General features: G+C 35.6%; 3 protein-coding genes and 2 non-coding genes across 6 annotated transcripts; 2 read left to right on the top strand and 3 right to left on the bottom strand.

Moving 5' to 3' along the window:
- Positions 1-15: 15 nt before the first annotated feature.
- Positions 16-7,638, bottom strand: LOC107586162 (arrestin red cell-like). 2 transcript variants are annotated; one of them, XM_016273431.1, is made up of 15 exons: positions 7,476-7,638; positions 6,904-6,934; positions 6,772-6,832; positions 6,626-6,670; positions 5,914-6,110; positions 5,544-5,603; positions 5,334-5,401; positions 5,105-5,240; positions 4,488-4,572; positions 4,300-4,372; positions 3,707-3,844; positions 2,813-2,896; positions 961-1,037; positions 791-845; positions 16-685 (listed from the first exon to the last, which is right to left on the bottom strand). In XM_016273431.1, exons 1-15 carry the CDS (start codon positions 7,496-7,498, stop codon positions 601-603), a joined length of 1,218 nt encoding a protein of 405 aa, XP_016128917.1. In that variant the 5' UTR covers positions 7,499-7,638; the 3' UTR covers positions 16-600. The 2 variants fall into 2 exon arrangements, with proteins under 2 accessions (XP_016128917.1, XP_016128916.1); XM_016273430.1 differs by having other exon boundaries at positions 17-688.
- Positions 7,639-8,379: 741 nt separating this feature from the next.
- Positions 8,380-14,045, bottom strand: LOC107586161 (AP-4 complex subunit mu-1-like). Its single transcript, XM_016273429.1, has 15 exons — positions 13,814-14,045; positions 13,566-13,651; positions 13,359-13,465; positions 13,151-13,247; positions 12,952-13,062; positions 12,030-12,110; positions 11,873-11,935; positions 11,728-11,794; positions 11,587-11,640; positions 11,386-11,492; positions 11,213-11,304; positions 10,244-10,288; positions 9,202-9,252; positions 8,998-9,115; positions 8,380-8,922 (listed from the first exon to the last, which is right to left on the bottom strand). Exons 1-15 carry the CDS (start codon positions 13,869-13,871, stop codon positions 8,731-8,733), a joined length of 1,329 nt encoding a protein of 442 aa, XP_016128915.1. The 5' UTR covers positions 13,872-14,045; the 3' UTR covers positions 8,380-8,730.
- A 2,318-nt stretch (positions 14,046-16,363) lies between these two features.
- On the top strand, positions 16,364-19,953 carry LOC107586202 (leucine-rich repeat extensin-like protein 2). Its single transcript, XM_016273468.1, has 5 exons — positions 16,364-16,379; positions 17,496-17,573; positions 17,668-17,709; positions 17,867-18,021; positions 19,259-19,953. Exons 1-5 carry the CDS (start codon positions 16,364-16,366, stop codon positions 19,868-19,870), a joined length of 903 nt encoding a protein of 300 aa, XP_016128954.1. The 3' UTR covers positions 19,871-19,953.
- A 317-nt stretch (positions 19,954-20,270) lies between these two features.
- Positions 20,271-20,352, top strand: trnal-uag (transfer RNA leucine (anticodon UAG)). Its single transcript has one exon. It is a non-coding gene; the product is annotated as a tRNA-Leu (tRNA).
- A 233-nt stretch (positions 20,353-20,585) lies between these two features.
- trnat-agu (transfer RNA threonine (anticodon AGU)) lies at positions 20,586-20,659 on the bottom strand. Its single transcript has one exon. It is a non-coding gene; the product is annotated as a tRNA-Thr (tRNA).
- Between the last annotated feature and the right edge of the window lie 1,979 nt (positions 20,660-22,638).

Below are 22,638 nucleotides of genomic sequence, written 5' to 3'. Positions count from 1 at the left end.
TTTAAAATAAAAAGTAAAATGGCAAACAGTGTATGCTGTATTTATGAAAATTGTAATAACACAACAAATTTCCTTTCACTTGAAGGATGTTCAATCTCTATACATTTACTTTTCTTTTTTTTTTAACCAATGCAGCAGTCCAACAAATTAAAAGCAGCACTTTTATATATTAACATCCTGTGCTCAATCACACATGATCCTCACAGCAGCACTGAGAAACATGCACAGCCCATGTCAATGAAACCATCCATCTGTCCATACTGTATATAGATCACATGAAAATTCATGGCCATGTAAAGGAATAAATATGGAGCAAATCTCACCATTTTGCTGTTCATAGCATAAGAGCTGGCACAATTTCAGAGATATAATTTTACATGCCTATGCAAAAACATATGAAATTCCCTGGAATCCCCTCCTTCCTTACCTTTTCATATGCATATTAATTAGTCTTTTAAGTTTCTCCAGTTTTCAGTAAAATATCCCAATACTGTTTCTTTCATAATGAGATGAGAATTATTTCATTGTTACACCCTTGAGGAGATGAGATGCACAATTTAATGAGAAGCGCTTTTGTTCTTGATAAATGAGATGATAAATTCAGCAGTCCTCTTCCTTGTCGATTATTCCTTTTAACCGCAAGCGAGCAAAGTCCTCGAATACAATGTCGTCATCTGGGGTGAAACTGCTGTTAGAAAGAGTAACATAGAAAAAACAAAGCTTAAAACAAGAGATATATGATCATTATGCTTAATGTTTAGATTTAAAAAAAAAAAAATCTCTTGCTTACTTTGTGTCAAACTCTATCAAGTTGGTGTCTATTGGTGGATCCAACACTGGAGCAGCTGTTGAACAAAAAAGTAACAGTAACTTAATAAAGGAGGTCCTGCCACAGTTCCATGCAGCCTATTTAGTGCAATTAATGAGGTGTTTTGTGTTTAGTAATTTCTCGGCACAAACCTGAGGTTGAATGTGAAAGGGTGGAATCTGTGGGTTTTGGATGCATTAAGACAAAAGGCAGTTCTACTGAGACGTCCCTGAATGAAAGAGAAAAACAGCACAAAACCAGCACTGCCATCATTTGAAATACTTGAGGTGTGCAAGAGCTTATAAGAGGATGAATCTCTCATGAACTGATTAGCCCATATTTCAAAATCAAAACAATATTGCTCTTCTTTTGAACTTTCTATTTATCACAGAATAAAATACTTGAGGTGTGCAAGAGCTTATAAGAGGATGAATCTCTCACGAACTGATTAGCCCATATTTCAAAATCAAAACAATATTGCTCTTCTTTTGAACTTTCTATTTATCACAGAATAAGCAACTGAAGTAATGGCTGCTGAAAATTCAGCAAAATATATAAAAATAGAAAACCGTTATTTTAAATTGTATTTCAGTAATATTTCACAATATATGTTTTTACTTACATTAGTTAATGCACTGTGAATTAACGAACTAACAATGAACAACTGTAATTTCATTAACATTATCAAAGGTGAATAAATACTGTAATAAATGTATTGTTCATTGTTTGTTCATGTTAGTTAATACATTAACTAATAGAACCTTATTGTAAAGTGTTACCAGAAAAACTACTGTAGAACTATTACAATTTTTTGTGATTCTGACATGTTCATCACAATTAAGCCCCATTCACTTCCATTGTTAAGCGTCTCACTGTAACATTTTGATTCATTTTTTACATATTACTGAAAATAAAATCTCATGTTTAAAATAACTCATAACTGTCTTTGTAAAGGAATAAACATACATATGAATGCTTTCAAAAAACAATCTGACCATCATCATTTGCCAAGCTTAACGATTCAGCTGGTTTCATCATGTGAAAAAGGTTTCATTATTTAAAAAATATATATATGTAATTAATTTTTTTAATAAATTTGTAAAGTACAACTGAAAGTATACATCATTCTAGTAGTATTTGGTTTACTTAAATTATTTTAATATATATATATATATATATACATTAATTTTAAAAAATCTATACAGGATGATTTTCCCCAGTGTAATAAAGAGGCCCAAAACATAGGCATTATTTACATTATAAAATGTCTTTCTTTGGATTTAGAGATACAAATATGAACTAGACATTTCTTAGCAAGATTCATCCAAACATGCGGCTTCATATGTGTTAAGGTTAGTGCTCTAACACTATGAATATCAGACATCAGATAAACATCAGGGTAAAGTTGAGCAGAGCTTTGAACAGCATGCAGATCTCCTTTTCATGGCAGACCTAGAGACACTGCAGCAAAACACCATGCACAATGAATGTATTTACCTCTCCAGCAAGCTGCTTAAAAGCCTGACGCAACAGACAGATGGAGGGGAAGGAAACAGACAGAAAGAGAGACATAAAACAATGGGAGAATGACAAAATGTTCTGATAACCAGAACGAAGCAGCACAGAGAGGCGAGGGTTCAGGGAGGGAATATAAAACACAAGGCTCACAGCATCCTGCAAAAGTTTTAACAGCTAAAGCACAGCACGCTAACTAAAGCACCACCACTGAAAATATCAAACCGAAAAAAAGTTCAAATAAGGTCAACCTCAAAAACGGACTAGTTCACTATTGTTAATATCCACAGAGAATTTAATCATACCATCAATCTTGTGCACATATACACACAATAAATCACTTGTGACATTAAGTCTCATTAATTATTTCTAAACCAACGCCAACATCTAGCGGTCCTTAATATTTGTGGACTGTTACGAAACAATCAAAACTGTTCCCCAGTGTGTGACTGTAGAGAGGAAGCAGGTGGGACAGAACACATGACTCACCCTCCACGGGAGACCACCAGTTTGACTTTAACCCGATATGACACCAGGACACCCAGAACTTCCTTATTACTCACATCCTTCACGCTGCAGTCAAACACACAAACAGAATCCTTAAATTCTCTCTTTATCTTCAAAAAATTAAGGTCAACACAAAACTTCTGCAATGTGTCACACTGTGAAACAGGGAAATCAACTGCTTTTGATACCAATGGTAAACCATGGACTGATGAATCATGCGCAAGAAGACCATTTTTGATTGTACACAACCACTCAAAAGTTTGGAGTTAGTAAGGTTTTTTCCTTTTCCTATTCAGCATTCAGCAAAGATGCATTAAATTGATCAAAAGTGAGAGTAAAGACATTAATAATGTTACAAATCCATTTCAAATAAATGCTGTTCTTTTGAACTTCCACCAAAACATTAAGCAGCTCAACTGTTTTCAACATGGATAATAATATTGAACATTGATAATATTACATTGATTTCTGAAGGATCATGTGACACTGAAGACTGGAGTAACAGCTGCTGAAAATTCAGCTTTGTATCACAGGAATACATTACATTTTTAAATACTATTATAAATAGTATTTTAAAATCTTTTTACTGTATTTTTTTGATCAAATAAATGGAGCCTTGGTGAGAATAAGAGGCTTTTTTCAAAGACATTAAAAAATCTTACCAACCCCAACATTTTTCATGGCAGAGTAGAATTTCAAGTAGGAAACTTCCATTTTGTTTTCTTAACTAGATTTTTGCAAATATGCCTGTATGTGTTAATGAAGCTAATTTGTATTTCTACAATATTACTATTTTATAAGGAAATAAATAGGTGTTTTTTCATGGTAACCACTGAGCATATGGGTATAATATGCAAAAAGTACGGCTTTACTCACATAGTACTGGACGCCAGGTTGGTGTCCTCATGTTTGAGTTTTCCATCCAGCGCCAGTCCTCTCTTCTCTCGATTGTTGTTGAGAGTGGGTGTGAGTGTGTACACTTTACAAAAAGTAGAGCTGGATGCCACCTGATCGCTGCAGGACACAGATATGAAACGGATTTTGCAGTACACAAGCCACGGTTAAGACAGCCGACTCCACTGTGATATTTCCACATAGTGAGGTAGATATGTGGGGGCGTGTTAGAACGAGACGTTTTAGGGGGGCGTGGCAGAGTCTTAACTTTGATAAAGATTATCTCTTTGGTTTTGAGACTTTAGTCTTTGCAACTTCAGGGATCTTATCTATGCACAATCAGCTTGTAACACTCCAAAGAAAAAGGAAAACTTGAAATCGCATCATATGACCCCTTTAACCATGTACACATTATTACAAATTCAGCAAACAGACCAAAGACGACGACATGTTTTTTGTGTCATTTTTGGGCAGGTTTGTTTTCTCAATGATGTCTCAATGATAAATCTTGAATAAAAGACAACTAAAAGTTCAGATAAAGAATGATTTCTATACAGTCTAAATAAAACACTTACTCTGCCTCTATCTGAGCCACTGGACATTTGTACTGTGCTGTACTGAAGAGACAGATATCAGCATACTGTCGTACTGCAGAGACACAAATGTAAACAGTACAGTCAGTGGTAATACCAGATCATAGATGATGAGAGCGATATGAAAATAATGTCAAACAGCAATAGGAGAACTGTTGGCTGTAACTCACCTGAAATTTTAACCCTTTTCACAGTCTTGGTTGAGTTATTGGTGACATGGACATTAACACTGATGGGCTCCCCATGGTAATAGAGCTGGGTGAGGAAATCAAGGTTAATTATAGATTAATTATTTATTACTAGCACTGATCTGTGTTAACTCTCGTGATGCATTAAAATCTGTATATATTTTCGCATTGCATGTCCATTTGGACCCGAAGAATCGTTGAACAGTCATAAACTGTATTGTATCTGATCAGCAACTTCTCTTTCATGAGTGAATTAAATTCTGAATGCCTGAAAGAGTTAGATAGATAGGAAAAAGGCTATATTTTATATTTATATATTTTATAAAAGCTTTTTGACACTAATATAACTTCATAGATAATTTATCAAAATGTATTTTTGACACCTAATGTTACTCCAAACATGTAACATTTTAATGGTTATTTCTTATAAAAAGTAATTATAAAAAAATCTGAAAAAATAAACAAGTTATGTGTATTTTGAGAGTCTTGAAGTGCTTGCAAAGTTTCATTCCCTTAATAAAAACGGTTTTTAGAATGTTTATATCTGTTCCAGGTCAATACACACCTGAATGCATTATGAGGGTTAAACAGTATGATACCTCTTTATCTAGTGAAGCCTCCAGGTGTAAAGATCGGTCTGACATGAGGAAACTCCTCGTCATCTCCACCATTGGCTGCGGGCCGGGTTTCTCAGGAGCATACTGGACTTTACGTATCACTAGTCGCACTGAATTCCTGCGGAGGAAGAAATAAGCTTCAAATAAGACCTAAACTCTCTTTAACAATGAAAATAAACGATTATGGGCAGGAAATTGTAAATAATCAAACCTTTTGTGGTTCTTCTCCTCCATTGTTTTGGCACAGAAAGCCCTGATCTCAAAATCCACACCACAGGCCTGGAGTGAGAAAGACGGAGATGAACAAAGGACAAGTTCGCCCAAGCTTTACAAACAGGGTGTGTGCAAAACAGGGTGACAAATCTAAAGGTGTTAGATGGGGTTTGTTGTGTTAAAATGAGCCATGTATGAGTGATATTACCTTTCCTGTGTCCTCAGGCCCGGGCTGCAGAGTAACAGAGCATGGCAAGTTTTGTGGTATCTGAAAAACAATAGAATATTTCAACAAGTACTTCCCTCTTTTTTTTTTCTTTTTTTTTTAAAGGTACATTAAAGTTAACGTCTGATACAAAACCAATAATTATTTTCATGTTATAACTGATAAATGGCCAATATTATAAATTCATACTATTTTGTCTTAATAAATAACAATAATAATAAAAAAAATAATACATTCATAAAATAAGAATTAAAAACAAATACTAAAAAATAATAATTTAAATGCAATTTAAATGCTACAAGTGGATTTAAGCATCACAACGCAATAATTTAAAAGAAAAAAAAAAACTCACAGTGAAATGAAAAGGATAAGCATTCTGGCCCATTTTCTTCAAAAGCCTCTCCTGCAGACGACTGTGGGGCTTAGATTCCTCTGGAATGGGAGGATAGGCCTGAAAAGTGTAGATGTAAAGATCTTTTCGGAAGGAAAGTCCTAGAACGTCAAGGTCCTCACGGCCATACCGGAACGCACAGGTTAAGGTCACAAATACTAGAGGAAAAACAAATAAAGTTTACACCAGAAGTGAGAGATCATTTGCATATGATGTTAAATAAGTTGTCATAAAGTATGAAAAAACGTTCTATATGTGATAAGCTTTCCAAATTCATCAACTGGAAAACCAAACAGAAGGGATATATTGGTATCATATAATTTAATTGTGCATGCTCATTTCCTTGTATTTACATTTAGATTGCCTTTGCAATCATCTAATGCTCTCTTGAAAAAGTAATAAGTTAATAACACTGTTGTAATTTTTAGACAACAAATATCAATATCGTTTTTCATGTTGTACTTTATAATGTAGAAATTCTAGCATCTAATTTATTGATTTTCATTTTTAGTGTTTTTGTTTATTATTTAGACAAAATAATATGCAATTATAGTATCTGCAGTTTACTGGTTACCAGCCATTATATGAAAATAATTATTGACTTATCTGTATTGTCCAGAATTGTAATTTTTAATGCATTCATACCAAATAACAAAGATGCTTTCAAGCTCACCTTTTCTATCTTTGAGATATTCAGGTTCGACCAGAATCACACCATCTGTAGCAGAAGTAGAATATGATACATGTCGGTGAATTTAACTAGTAGACTTTCACTTCTCCATTAAAACTCAATTGAACTGTTTATCTGAAACCACTGACCAACAGGGTCCACGTGATCTAGATGGTCCACGAAATCTCTTTTCCCCAAATATACTGTAAGCTGCGAAAACAGACAGGGTTGTAACTACAACTTGTGGAAACCAAAACTGTGATGATATATAACAATCGTACCTTGCAATTTGGACTGGTCTTCTTGAATACCCTTTCGAATAAGAGAAATGAGTGCATGAATAATCACAGGCATTATCAAAGCTGATCGTTTGTAAATGTAGGTGGGAACATTTTAAAGTGAAGCAGCAGATGGCAAGAGCAAACAAACGGTGGAGAGCAGCAAATGGCATGCAGGGAGAACTAGTTTGTTTGCAAAGCCCAGTATTACTACAATCATGCTGACAATATTAATAATGCTAAGTTTCGTTAAATAAGCAGTATGAGGATGTGGGCAGCTGTTGTTAGCTGCCAGGCTATGCGACATGAATGCTAAAGGATGAACGGACTTCTAATGAAGCCTTTGGAAACGTTTAATACATATTTCTAACAAATTTATATAGACAAAACATATTCAATATAATAAACTTGCACATTAAGTGCTGTTTCTCCATCATGCTCAGTCAGGTTATACATCCACGTCCATTTAAAATTCAGCTAGTATTAGCTTTCCTACTGTTCGCATTATAATTTCAAAAATAATGATGCCAAACAAAATTAATTTGAGGTCTAAAGCTTTAAAAACAAATACTTACCGGGTGCCTGCCTTGTCCCCCATAATGAGGGAGAATTTGGCTGTGGGAATTTGTGGAGGAAAACACACAGCTACGGCACACAGAGTGTAAACAGCAGCTCCTGTTGGTGTTCAATCGTTCCCTGGTAGCTGGCGGTGGGCGGAGCTACTGGGTCACGTGATCTGCCGCCCACAAAAGCCAAGTAGAGTGATTCAACAAACCAAGTGGCGGTTGAGAGAAATCCATGCTTTGGTAAATCATAATTATGAGATGAAAAAGTCTACATTATGAGATTGTAAGTCATAAGTACAATATAAAGTTGAAATTGTGACATACTGAGTCATAATTATGGCATAAAAAGATACGATTGACAGTCAAAAATGACATCAAAGTTTAAATTAAAACAAAAATGCCATAATCATAAGATAAAAAGTAGAAATGATCACATACTGTCATAATTATGACATACAAAAAAGTTGTATAAACTGCATAAAAAGACAAAATTGACAAAGTTATGAGAAGTTATGACAGAAAACACATACTTAAGACAAAAGTTTAAATTATAAGATAAAGTGAAAATGATGTGATGCTAAGTCATAATTATAAGATGAGAAGTCCAAAAGATGTGAAAAAGTAATTGCTGACTTACAAACTAATTTCAACTTTTTATGTCTTCTAAACATCTAAATCATGAATACACTCTTACACCTGCTTTTTCATCAAGTTTAAATGAATTAAAAAAAGTCAATTCATGTATGTTTATACACCACTTGGCTTATTTTATTTTAATCGAGGGCAGGAATGGACATATAATATGATACTTTTGACTTTTTATTTCATAATGTAACATTTTGTCATGACTTTTTATGTCATAATTTAAACTTGTTTTTAGCTTCTATAAATCTAAATCATACACTCTTATAACTGCTTGACTGCTTTTACATCAGGTTTTATTGAAAATATGACAAAATAATTAATGTTTGTTCATTTATACATATTCAATATTTATACACCACTGGGCTTATTCTATTTTAAATAAAGGAAAACTATTTTGACAGGCATACTGGACACAACATTTTTATATCTCCAAGAAATCTCTAGATTCAGTCTCTCTCAAAAAGAGAGGAATGAAAAATGAAAGGAGCAAAACTGCAAATGTGTTCACATGCATAGATTATTACTTCCCAACAAAATTTTAAAAATAAAAAAATTAAAAAATGTTGTGGCTGGAAGAGGCACACAGCAGTTTGTTCACTGTTCTTTCTATCTGGTTAGGTCAGATCCGTATGGTGTAGGAGTCAGAATGAGTGACATATCGAACCCAACGTTGTGACAGTCCTGTCTGAGATGGAGCGAGCCGGAGGAAGCGGATCTGAAGGCCGGAGCAGGTTTGTTTGGCCAGTTCGAATGACATACTGACAGGGCCGACCTCCAGCAAAGAGGCGGAGCTTAGACCAGGAACATCCACCTGTGGGATCAGAATATACATCATCAGTGACTGATTACAATTTGCGTCAAGCAAATGACCATATAATAACATCACCTTGAATAGTGCTGACAACTGCGCTCCTCCTGGGAATCGTGGGATCTCCCAGAGCAGGGCTTTGTTCTTCGGCTGCAGTTCAGCGGTCTGGTCAGGACTACTGAGCTCCTGAGACATACTGTACAGAATAGAGAGGGAAACGGGTTATAGATGGTCTGTAAGACTAAATAACACTAATAATCATGCTGTTGCATATAATCTGACCTTACGGAGCCTTTTGGCACAGGAACAGTGATGGAAACATTAAGAGCCGTACTGCAGGAAAAAGTAAAGAACAATAGTTGTGATGTAACTATGTACTCATATTGACACATTTTTTGATTATGTCATTTTAAAGGGGTCATATGATGTTGCTAAAAATAACATTATTTTGTGTATTTGGTGAAATGAAATGTGTTTATGCGGTTTAAGGTTAAAAAAACACATTATTTTCCACATACTGTACATTAATGTTTCTCCTCTATGCCCTGCCTTACTGAAACGCGTTGATTTTTACAAAGCTCATCTGTCTGAAAAGCGAGGTGTGCTCTGATTGGCCAGCTATCCAGTGCGTTGTGATTGTCCGAATACCTCAAGCGTGTGACGGAAATGTTACGCCCCTCACCATACTGTAATGCCTTGTCCCGACCGGAGCGACGAGACAAAAACATTAAAAGCCATTACAAACGAGGCATTTGTTGCATCCAGTGGGGACATAATTACGGATTATAATGACTTATACTGTCTTTTTATGCGTTGCGTTGCATCGCGCTGCGTAAACATAAAACCAGACTGAGAAATCGATCCGGCGATAGACAGTGTGAAGTTGATGTATTTCCTCAGCGATCAGCACGGATCAGCTCCAGGCATGACGAAGCGGATATCGTCCTCTTTTGAAAAGCCAAACAAAGTAGTTTCGCTTTCACAACGAAACACACAGCGTCTTCACGACATGGCGGCAGCAACAATACTAGAGCGAGAATAAAAGTTACGCCTTCTTTATTTGCATGAACATTTGGGCGGCATTATGCAAATCTTCCCACATCGTGACGTAGACATGTGGGGGCGTGTTAGAACGAGCTGTTTTAGGTAGGCGTGGTTGACTCTTAACTTTTATAAAGAATATCTCTTTGGATTTGAGACTTTAGTCTTTGCAACTTTACAGATCTTCTTTATGCACCAAGAGCTTGTATCACTTCAAAGAGAAAGGAAAAATTGAAATCGCATCATGTGACCCCTTTAAATACTGTGCAGTATGTACACTCACCTTTTAGGTGGAAGATCACATCTAAGCTTAAGAAAAATCAACACCCTGCAAAGGCAAATTTATTAAAGCAATAATCCAGGAGAGGATGAGCATTACAGTGATTTTATCACGATCAAGAGGTGTGCATGCAATTTTATAAAGCTACTAATATGGACCAAATAGGGCAATTTATTATTAATGATAAACATAAACAATTATTCCACAAAGTAACATAATTCATTAGTCTGAAGTTCAATCGGTGTTGCTCATGTTGTCTTCAATGTCCAACTCTCAATAAAAAAATTAATGACTGAATTTAAATAAAATTTATATTAAATTAAATTGAAATGAAATTTTATTTAACATTAAATTAATTTAAAATTAAATTTGAGGGATGTAATGAATCTTCGTAGCAACCTGTGTGTGTTTCTTCAAGAGAGCAACCATACATTTGCATTGTTTTATTTTCTTTCTTTTATATTCATTCGTGTATAATAATCATTTAATCATTCCATTTAAACAAATAATAATTTATAATAATAATTTAACCATTTTATTGATTTTTTCATTGATCAGTTTATATATATATATATATATAAGCACACATGAAACATACACAACTAAGATTATTCAATAAACTCTTTTTTTTTTCTTCATTACTTCGTCTCCTGCTTTCTGCTCTTTCCTGGTTTTCTCAGTCTGTCTCTTAGGCTGATAGAGGACAGTTAATACAGTTTTGGGTACTAGACAAAACGCAGTAAAACACTAATTTTGGGTGCCAGACAAGGCTTGGTGTTTAACAGGTTTTGGGTAACAGACAAAAAAGATATTTTCTGACAGTATCCAGTGTCCAGGGGTTGGATCTACAATAATATTCCTGACATTGCTCAACCTAACATTTTTGGCATAGTCAGCATATGTCGGCACAATCTAACAAATTTATACATTATACATAAAAAGACAAAGTTATGCATAAATACGTTTACAAACCTGTTGACATAATCCTTCTGTACAGAGGGGAATAACTGAAATGGTGGCGCACACGGCAGCTCATCACACAACTGATATTGCATTACTGTTTGCTGAAGAAAAAAACAACAACATCAGTTATCCATGCAGAAATTATTATAAAGTGCATTTCTGTGAGTGTGGCAGCAGTTTACCTCTCCTTGGCTCGGACAAACTTTCAATATTCTGAAAGTATCAAATTCATCCAATTTAACAGCCTGGTGGAATCTACATTCATCTACACGAACAGCTGAACTATAGCCTGAAGAACAGAAGGAAACAGACTTAATCACAGCTGTAATTAAAGATATACAGCCTCTAGAGATATGTGTATTGATCAGTGTTGCATACTCAACCTTTCAGCTGGGACTTTCCAATACTGAGCTCTTCATTCAGTCCAATCCGCATCTCTACAGGATGAACAAAAGAAATACACAACCATAGAATATACCTATACAGTCTGCGTTAACTTGGGATGCAAGATGTAACCAACTCACCTGAACTGGTCGGGAGAAAACATTTTATTCTTATCTCTCCCTGAATATCTGATTTCATTAAAACTCCCTTAAAAGAAGAATAACATGTAAAAGATTAGCAATTAGCAGTTTTATTTCAAAACATGGTTCTTTGAGTTGCACTCACCTTGGAGCCAATAACCACAGACAGCCTTTCTATCACATCCACAAAGATCTCATTCTTTCCACCCTGCAGCCAGAGAGAGAAAGACAATTCAAAATAATTCATAACCATTTCTAAGATCATCATAGAAGAATCTGTATTAGAATCTAAGTAAACCCACCTGCTCTCCTCGACTGGACATTATAGGACGACTGGCTGCAACACTAGGTGCTACTTTACTCTGCTGTGTCTCAGCCCCAAACTACAAAATATGAAAATTAAAATGTTTATACTTATCATTAAGATTTAAAATGAGTTATATGGTTAATTTGGGTGATTCTCAACCAGGGGACCAGGACTCACTAGGGGGGCCTCAGCACACTTCCAAGGGGGCTGCAAAATGGCTTAAAATTATTTCATATAAGACAATACAAGATTGTTGTAAGTTACAACAGCAATTTCTTCTGATTTGACCTGATATTATAGTTCTTATTTTAATTTGTTAACAACTATTATTTTGATTTAAGAACAAGATTTCTCATGATCTCGGAAAACCTCGATATACATGACAGATTTTAAGTGTGATTTCTAGGCTAGGAAAAGTCGTGAGAATGAATACAATTATATACATTATATACAAATATACTATTTCTGTGCAATAATAATAATAATAATAAATTGATAATTAAAAGTCAAAGTGTAAATCATGAAGAACATTGCTATTGGAATTATGGAACTTAATTATTTTAATGACTTATAATTATTTTATTAATTATTTAAAAATATTGCCACTCCTAGTTTCTAAATAAAAGTAAGTAAATAGAACATTTGAAAATTAGCAGCTTTGTTATTATAGCAAAATTATCATAAATATCTCAGGAGACTTTCAAATATTTAAATATTCAAATTTATTTGGCAGTGGTGAGCCTTGCTTGGAGTCAAAAAGTTTGAGTACCGCTGCTTTAAAGTAAAATCAGCTATTATAATGCAGACCACAGCTGTCTATTTGTTAAACAAAAACACCAATATATTTAGAAATAAACCATGTGGGGAAAGAATAAAAGATTTATTTTAGTAGGAAGATGAAAAAAACAATAACTTACCAAACCAACATTACTTAGGTCAAAAAGACTGAAGGGTTTGGATGAAACAGCTTCTGTCTGGATGAAGTTTTTCAGGATGTCAGTTGAGGTTGTCTGTATGTAGCCAAAGTCCTGGTGATCAGAGGAAGAATATATAGAGTCGGTGTGCTTTTAAGACTTATTTGGTGTGACAATAAAAATAATAAGAAAGAACATTTACCACCATCTCATCCAGCAGCTCATAAATTAGAGCGAAATTCATCCGCACTGATTTCTCTGACAAACTGCCACAGTAGTCCTTCGTAAGAGCTGCTAATCTGTGAAACATACAACTTATGCTTATCATCACGACATCTACACAGGTAATAAACTGCTGTAGGAGTAATGATAAAATACGACAATACTGATCAAATTAAGATTTTTTTAACCTGTTGAGGAACTCAATTATGGTGAAAGGGGATGGGTTTGTTTTGGTGGACGCCACCCAGTAAAGCCCACCCTGCTTTACGTGGATGAAATGAAGATCTTTGTGTGCCTGTAACAAGATCAACAAAGGTTAACATAGTCAAAATAATGCCCTGCAAAATTATTAAACAACTAGTCCGACATCAGATCACCCAAACACATAAATGTACCATGACAACCGGAGTTTGATCACCACTAAGCGCTGTGACCCTCTCATAGAAGACATTGATGGAGTCTTTACTCGCCTCTCCTCGGACTGACACGCAGAGTTAAGAACAATTCATAAACACAAAGATCATGTCATATGACTCTGAAACGCACTAAAGGCAGGGCTTCGTTATAATGTGATCTTTGTACCAACCAGACATAAATAAACACATAACATCTCACTAAAACATCTGTAAGCTGTAAAGGATACAGTCTTTATAAATGAGATGATCTCCCTTTGATGACAAGATGAAAATTTGACTGATCATTTTCTTCAGCACACACGATTATTTTTCATGTTATTACAAATCAGTCTGCTTCCTTATCCGCCGTCATTTGTATTCTGCAATACGACAAAATAAACTCGTTTAGCTGCTCGAATGTTTTATTACTGCTACTGTCATGACTGTAAACAACAGCCGGTTTGCTCTTCTTCATGAGCACTCACGTATTAACCGTAACGTTTACTGCCATCTACTGAGCTGGAATATGAACTGCTCCTCGGCAACGACACCTAGTAAAGCTATTCTCCAAACATTATGCACACTAATACCAAATGAATTTAAAGTAGTGCTGGCAAACGATTAATTGCATCCAAAATTTAAGTTTTTGTTTACATAATATATGTATGTGTACTGTGTTTATTTATTATGTATATATAAATACACACACATTCAGTATATATTTTGAAAATATTTACATGTATACACATTTATATATTTATATTATTATATTTTATATTATATATAAATATATTTCATATATAAACATAACATATTTTCCTTAAATACAAACCCGATTCCAAAAAAGTTGGGACACTGTACAAATTGTGAGTACATGATCCAGAAGCGCAGGCGTTTTCTCTGGGCCAAGGCTCATTTCAAATGGACCGTGGCAAAGTGGAAAACGGTTCTGTGGTCTGACGAATCAAAATTTTAAGTTCTTTTTGGAAAACTGGGACGCCATGTCATCCGGACTATAGAGGACAAGGACAACCCAAGTTGTTATCAGTGCTCAGTTCAGAAGCCTGCATGTCTGATGGTATGGGGTTGCATGAGTGCGTGTGGCATGGGCAGCTTACACATCTGGAAAGGCACCATCAATGCTGAAAGGTATATCCAAGTTCTAGAACAACATTTGCTCCCATCCAGACGTCGTCTCTTTCAGGGAAGACCTTGCATTTTCCAACATGACAATGCCAGACCACATACTGCATCAATTACAACATCATGGCTGTGTAGAAGAAGGATCCGGGTACTGAAATGGCCAGCCTGCAGTCCAGATCTTTCACCCATAGAAAACATTTGGCGCATCATAAAGAGGAAGATGCGACAAAGACCTAAGACAGTTGAGCAACTAGAAGCCTGTTTTAGACAAGAATGGGACAACATTCCTATTCCTAAACTTGAGCAACTTGTCTCCTCAGTCCCCAGACGTTTGCAGACTGTTATAAAAAGAAGAGGGGATGCCACACAGTGGTAAACATGGCCTTGTCCCAACTTTTTTGAGATGTGTTGATGCCATGAAATTTAAAATCAACTTATTTTTCCCTTAAAATGATACATTTTCTCAGTTTAAACATTTGATATGTCATCTGTTGTATTCTGAATAAAATATTGAAATTTGAAACTTCCACATTGCATTCTGTTTTTATTCCCAATTTGTACAGCGTCCCAACTTTTTTGGAATTGGGTTTGTACATGCATGCATGGGTTTGTATTTATATATACACAGTACTCACTCATATATTATGTTAACAATAACTTGTATTTTGGATGCGATTAATCGTTTGACAGCACTCATTTAAAGTATGATTTTAAAAACGTAAACTGGCATTCCCAGAATCCGCTCACATTTCATTAATAACTGTTCCTTCCTAGTTTTCTTATCAGTAAATTAGCGTTTGTTACATGTTTATTGCATTATATTAGTGACTTGTGTAACCATGAAGCAGTGGTCGACAGTAACGGAGTAGCTTTACTTCGTTACTGTACTGAAGTACATTTTTCAAGTATCTGTACTTTACTGGAGTCGTTTTATTTTGAGTAACTTTTACTTCACTACATTCCAAAGCATAAGATCGTACTTTTTACTTCACTACATTTCATAAAACATATCGTTACGCCTTATAATATATCACGTGCCCCGAGACGCAGAAGCGGTGTCTGATTCAAGAACGAACTGATTCTTTTCAATGAACCTTTTAAATCGGTTCGCAAATCGCACCAAACGATTCATTGACGAATTAGAATGAGCCGATTGCAGCTGTTCTCGAGTCGACAACTCACTGATTCAAATGAACCGTTTAGTGCGAGTCTCCAGTGAACTGAATTCACAAGTAAGAACCGCGCGCGCGACTGATGCTGCTAAAAGTAAGTTACTAATGTCGAATTTTAGGATTAATTATTGTAACTGAAAATCATATTTAGGTCAAAACTGTCAGTTGTTTGTGAACTAAATCTGCTGTAAAGGGTGATCTATTTAAGCCCACTGAAATGATTGAATGCAGACACATCAACATCTGTGTCTCTATTTTAGGTTAATTTTTTTTTTTAAATAACACAGACTAAATAAAATAATTAATGTGCGTTCATATTCCCCGCTGCCGTAACGTTAATTATTATATGTATCTGTACTTTTACTCAAGTACTTGATTTGTGTACTTCGTCCACCACTGCCATGAAGGATGGTGTTTGTATTTGTGTGTATGACAAACCTTCTATTTAAATCAGCATGTGGAAAAAGCTATTTGTGACAAATTATGGTTCCTGGTATAGGTATTTCTTTACCATATGTGTTGTTAAAGTTGTTGTCAGAACTATACATTTAGAAAACAGATTTTAGTGTTTTGGTATTTAATATTTTTTAGTGTTTTGGTTTGATTTAGTGTTTAGTGTGTTTTGGTGTGTGTGTGTGTGTGAGAGAGAGAGAGGGAGAGAGAGATTTCACAATGTAGTGTGCAGTTATGACGGGATCATTTTTCATGATTTATTGTGAAGATGAGAGTGTACAGAGGCTGGATGGGACCTGTGCAATAACACCTTAATGTTTAGTCCTTCTGTTATTTACCCTCTGTTTTCCTGCATATCTCAGATTCCAGCTCTGCTCGATCACACCTGTTTAACAAACTGCTCACTAGTTTTCTCCGCCTTAAAGTGTTCTGATATTTCTGCCTTCCTGCCACCACATGTGCAACATAATATGTAACTAAAAAATGTAACAAAAAAAATGCAAAAATATAATTCTCATATAGCCCCTTTGCTTAATTTACATATACTTTTGTTTTGTTTTGAATCTTTAAATCAAAACAAAAGTTCAGAAGATTTGGTTCAAGAGGTATGTTTTGTTCTCGAGTCCAAAATTAGAGCTCCAGCTGTTTCTGTTGGAGTAAAGGTTTAATTTTGTGCGGCGCCTCTAAAGACAGGGGTGCTTATGTTATCATCACCTGAACACACACATCTGAGCCATTTTTCAAACCAGACAGCGGAGATGTTGAAATTATATAGCGCTGAAGCAATGACTTTTCGACCCTTTACCAAAAACATTCCTGAGGGATCAGATTTACAACATGTCATATACATAATAGATCCCTTAATGGTGTGATTTATGCCATAAGATCAATCAAATGAAATGTAGTCGTATCTGTTCTGACTGGTTTTCATAATACCTTACTGGTAAAATCTATGTATAGGTCACTATATATATATATATATATATATATATATATATATATAGCAGTACCTCGTAAGTACTTAATGTTTTTATATTAACATTGTTGACTAATTGTTGACCAACAGATCAGACTAATCAGTTAAAGTTGCATGAGCTCTGTGTCAAATATTTCTATGGTAAAATTAGGATGTAGTATGTAGTACATTAGGATGTTAATGTAGTACAAAAACAAATCTGTTTTCAGGTGACATATGTGCTGTGCATTTATGGGGCTCTGCAGTGCTTGGTAATTCTGCCAGGTATGATTATTTACATTCAAAACTTTTTCTTCATGAAATCAATATTCAGCTAAATATTTCTTCGCTGTTTTCACATTTTGTATTTTTTTTGCAGTGTCTCAGGCCACATCCCTAGCAAAAGTCTCCAAAGACAAAGGTAAGATTGAAATATCTCAAATGCAATAATGCATGACATAACAGTTAGTGCCTTCCCTTTTGCCAGTACAACACAGTGTAACATATGATACTTGTCTTCTAGACTTTTCCATCAAAATCAAAATGTACTTATGCATTAGTACTAATCTCTCTTGCAGCATCTAATCCAGCTGTCAGCATTGACTCTGAACAGGCCCATGATTTTCTGGCACATGCACGCCCAAGGAGAACGGCTAACCCCAACTGGTATCACAAAAATCCAGACTTTCAGTCCTACTATCGTTATTACAGCAGTATTGGGCACACTGAAGGGGTAAGAAAAACAATGTGTTTTTTTTCTATCCTATTATTGATGATAACTTTTTTCCACCAGTAAATAGCAGTAATGTAGCTGTTCTTGATGAAATGAATGATGAATATTATTAAATAAATTGGTCTAAGTCTAATCAATAAATGCTAAAATATAGTTTTAAGTTGTTTTTTAAGTTATCGAAGGGATAGTTCACCAAAAATTCAAAGTACTGTCATCATTTACTCATCCTCAAAGTAAGACTTTGGTTAAAGGCAGGGTAGGTGATTTGGCTCAAAAACATTTTTTTGTTTTGCTGGTTGAAGTCTCTTCACATCCCGATAGCAATCACTATGCCAAGTGGCCTAAATGTATTTAAATGTATTTAAATACACATAAAATGTTTGTCCAATCACATCTTTCGGTCCTACCTGCCTGTCAACGTATATGTATTTGCATACCTCCATGCACCCTGTTTGTGCAGATATGATACGTCATCAGTGCGTTCCATTACGCCATTGCAGACTGAGCGAGAATGGAAGGCGTTATTATTGTAATATTATGCACTTTGTATTGTAATGTTTTCTCACCGGTGAATGAGACATGAAGTAATCTGATAGCATTGCATTCAACCCTCCACCAACGCTCTCTCTCATCGTGTCACTGGTTAGCTAGCCTCTGGTCTGCTTTGGAGAGTGATTTGCAGGGAAAGTGCGATCTTATGCTTTCAAAGCTAGCTTGCTATTGTTAGTCTTTCCAAAATCACCTATCCTACCTTTAATCTTCAAAACAAAAATTAAGATTTTTAAATGAAATCTGGGATATTTCTAATCCTCCATTGAAAGTCCAGGTAATCAAAATTTAGAAGATCCAAAGAGGTCATAAAGCATCTTCAAATGAATCCATATCAATTGAATGGCAAACCAATTTGGATTAAAAGCCAGAATTAAATCTGTTTATCATATAAAGCGATGGTATCGCTTCACAAGACTTGGATTAATCCGCTTAATTCATTTGGATTAGTTTGAGAACATTTTTATTGAATATTTTTACTTTTTTAAAGATTAAGTCAAATCTTATGGGTTTGGAGCAACATGAGGGTGAGTAAATTGACAGAATTTTCATTTTTGGGTGAATTGTCCCTGTAAGTTGTTTCCTCAGCCAGCAATATACAGTAAAAATCTAAATAGAAGTGTCGTTTACTAAAATGCACAAATGAGCTGTATTTTCTCTGGTTCAACTATCTCTGTTTCTCTTCTAGCTCTATGAGATAGACAGAATTCGAATGCTTTATCAGCAAATGCGTCATCTGGAGCTCACGTATGGCACTGATGCATCCAAATACCAGAATACCCTCGGTCTTCAACTAAAATCGACGCCTCCACCCACAACCCAGCCTCCACTCCCTACTTTACCACCTGTCTCCAAGATGGAAGTTATGTACCTGTGTAATTCAAAAGACCCCCAATGCAAGCCACATATTGTGTACCTGCCCACTGGTGGTATACCTGTACTTTGCGATCCACGTTACCACCCAAACTGTAAACTCAGCCCTGTCCAGCAGTCGCCCTCTCCCCCTGTAGCTGCCTCAGAGCCAGTGACATCTGCCCCTCCACCACCACCCCCTCCTCCTCCAGTGATTATAAAAGGAATGGATTACGACTGTGATCCTTACTGGGATCCTGACTGCCTAATCGACAACCCTCCCAGGCCGGTTAAGATGATCGAACCATCACCAGCGCCTCCAGCTGAGAAGGTGAAAAAGGAAACGGGGAACAAAGTAATCCTAAATGCTCTGGTTCCAACCTATGATCCATATGACTTCAATCAAGATCTATATGATCCCTTCCGCCATGCAGCTCCAGCTCCCTGATTCAAATCAAGTCAAATCAGTCCAAAAATATTCATCTTAATAATTTACCCCTACATTCACGTTTTCTTATCTATTTGATGTAAAATGTATAAGATAAAGTACACATTATACATTAAACCATGGCCTTATTTATAATATGTAGCTAGATATGTATTCTTTAAACAAATGTTGAGGCCAGAATAAAGGATATGGACACATAAAAAGTACTTTGGTTTGTTTATCTGATTCATCTTCTTGTTTCATATGTATTTCAGCCCAGATGAAAGTATGTGGGCACACTGACACCATCAGGTCATAGAAAGAAAACGGTTTCAGAAAAGCTAATTATTTCGTCCGTTAATATATATGTATAACCTAATACCAGGTCCATGTATATGGCATTTTCTCACTAGCTTCATAGGGTAGCGTGGCCGAGCGGTCTAAGGCGCTGGATTTAGGCTCCAGTCTCTCTGGAGGCGTGGGTTCGAATCCCACCGCTGCCATAAATATTTTCAAACTGTTCTTAAATTAGGAAACCCTAATTTTTTTTTTCCGGATGTATCAATCAGCACAGACCTTCAACTTTGCTGCTATCTTTAGATTTGTCTTCAGACATATAACTTCCAATTTGTCACTTGCAACTGCTCATCCCTTTCACAAAAAAGCATTATTGAGCTCTCTTTCTATTTTCTTATCATTGAAATTTATACAAGAAACAAGATTTGCGAATTTCAAAAGGCACCGCTGGGATTCGAACCCAGGATCTCCTGTTTACTAGACAGGCGCTTTGACCAACTAAGCCACGGCGCCGGCGAGCATTTTCTTAATAGAATTTTTTTTGAATACACACAATGTTCAGCGGGTTTAAATTTGTCATTTCATCAATGACAAACGCAACAAAGTTATCAGAAGACCATGAGCATTTTTGTGACATTTTCCATCCTTTGTACATTTTGTGGCGGTAGGACAAAAACCTTGAACGGAACAGATGGAAGACATCTTCACCCACTGCACTTCCACTGTTACCTGATAATGTTTACATGTAGCGTGACAACTTCCTGAAACGACGAGGATGGGATTCGAGCCCACGCGTGCAGAGCACAATGATTAGCAAGCCTGCGCCGCACGAAACACTCGACACATACTTTAATTTTATATAAGCTAAAAAAAACTAACATCAATAATGAAACATCTTTACACCGTTCACAACCATACTGTAAACTAATACTGGACCCGTTCAGTCGTTTTACCTCATCAGTAGATTAACTTCAGAAGATACACAACTGACAGCCCAACACAAGATTTCTATAATTACACCACATCACAATGAGAGATTCAGACAAGATTCGTTAGGATGTTGCATGTCCTAAACGAATACGGAGCATAATCACGTATTCATCAAATCCAATCATCATGCTCTGATACCTTATTTCTAAGGTAACAGGTAAGGATATACCTCACTGACGCAACCATGACACGGTCTCGGAAAGATTTTGTAAACCACGCATGTATTCTCAATCACGGTTGTGATTCTAACTCATCAGAATTTAAAGTACAAATGACTAGTACATTTGTACTAATGACTAGTGCGAGAGAAGCGTTTTAAAGTTTTTTTTTAAAAAGGTAAACTATATATTTAAATTCAGTTTCTTTTATATCTCATATAAACGTGCTGGTGCTTCCTGCGATCCCATTGGTGGATTTTCGAAAGCGATGGCCTTTTCGCTATTTATTCGCATTTAGTTTCGTTTAACCATAAAATTAACATATACGTACATCTAATTTCGGGTTTTTATCAAAAGTATTTTCTAAAAAAATAATTAAACCGTTTGTTTATTTTAAAAAGGCCGGCTGATATGAGTCAGGAGGAGGGGCCATTGAAGCGGCACTCAGGCGGAAGCTGAGTGAATCTCTCTTACTCGCAAAAAAAGTGTAAATGACACATATTCATATCGAATTGTTGTTAACAATGCACATTTACACAAATGTTAAATTACTGTATTACAAAAGCTCCTATCAAAACAGATCAGTAACAAACGTTTTGAAGTGAGTGTATGAAGCACAGTTCTGTTCCATTACTAACGTCAACATATTTTTGAGGTTTAAACATCGTCACTGAATTCGCATTTTTACTCGTCGCATTAATTTTGCATTATGACAAAGTTTCTCTTGTTGTCAGACAAGAGCGGGTTTGTCACTCTGGTAATAAGAATTATATCATGAACATACAATATGTGATTAATAAAACGTCAGTAGTTTAATAGATAATAAAATAATAAAGCTTTCTTTATAGATGATATATAAACCTAAATTTAAACATAACTGGCCCGAATATAAACGTATATAATAAACGTCTTAAGACATCAGGCTGTAAACTAGAGGCGTGATATTCCACGCGAGTCGTGGGGGTTGGTGAACGGACGGTCATACGCTCGAGACGATGCGATTTGTTACATTTTCGAATTATACGATTCTCTAACCTATTCAACATGTTTCTATGGAACCAGGCCTTGATATTTATTGATATTTGGTTGGACTGAAGCCAAATGGCTGGCACAAAGGGCGCAGGTGTTCCTCTGCAGGAAAGATGGCCTTGTACTCTAGGATTTTCTAGACACGCTCGTTTAACTGGTTTAAATAATCGAGGCTGTAAATAACTTCAATAATATGCCCATATTAACTCCCCTATTGTATAGTTTTTTTTAAGGCATCACTTGGTCTGGAGTGTGATATTTTGATATGACCATACTGTTTTACGGTTCTACCTTTTGCCTTCAATACATAAAAAT

Source organism: Sinocyclocheilus grahami, unplaced genomic scaffold, assembly GCF_001515645.1.
Source record: "Sinocyclocheilus grahami isolate Dianchi unplaced genomic scaffold, SAMN03320097.WGS_v1.1 scaffold78.1, whole genome shotgun sequence".
Lineage (NCBI taxonomy): Eukaryota > Metazoa > Chordata > Actinopteri > Cypriniformes > Cyprinidae > Sinocyclocheilus > Sinocyclocheilus grahami.
Note: the sequence above shows the minus strand (reverse complement) of the source record. Positions and strands in the feature narration are given on the sequence as shown.

Bases quoted from the DNA above. Each gene is read 5' to 3' on its own strand.
- LOC107586202 (XM_016273468.1), top strand. The intron at 17,574-17,667 runs GTATGATTATTT...TTTTTTTTGCAG, and splicing joins GTGCTTGGTAATTCTGCCAG to TGTCTCAGGCCACATCCCTA. The intron at 18,022-19,258 runs GTAAGAAAAACA...TTTCTCTTCTAG, and splicing joins GTATTGGGCACACTGAAGGG to CTCTATGAGATAGACAGAAT.
- LOC107586162 (XM_016273430.1), bottom strand. From the start codon at position 7,498: ATGGGGGACAAGGCAGGCACCCG. The intron at 5,604-5,913 runs GTGAGTTTTTTT...ATTGTTTTTCAG, and splicing joins CTTATCCTTTTCATTTCACT to ATACCACAAAACTTGCCATG. The intron at 2,897-3,706 runs GTGAGTAAAGCC...GTTTGACTGCAG, and splicing joins AACCTGGCGTCCAGTACTAT to CGTGAAGGATGTGAGTAATA.
- LOC107586161 (XM_016273429.1), bottom strand. From the start codon at position 13,871: ATGATCAGTCAAATTTTCATCTTGTCATCAAAGGGAGATCATCTCATT. The intron at 11,936-12,029 runs GTGGGTTTACTT...CTCTGGCTGCAG, and splicing joins TGTCCAGTCGAGGAGAGCAG to GGTGGAAAGAATGAGATCTT. The intron at 9,253-10,243 runs GTGAGTGTACAT...TTTTTCCTGCAG, and splicing joins TGTGATCTTCCACCTAAAAG to TACGGCTCTTAATGTTTCCA.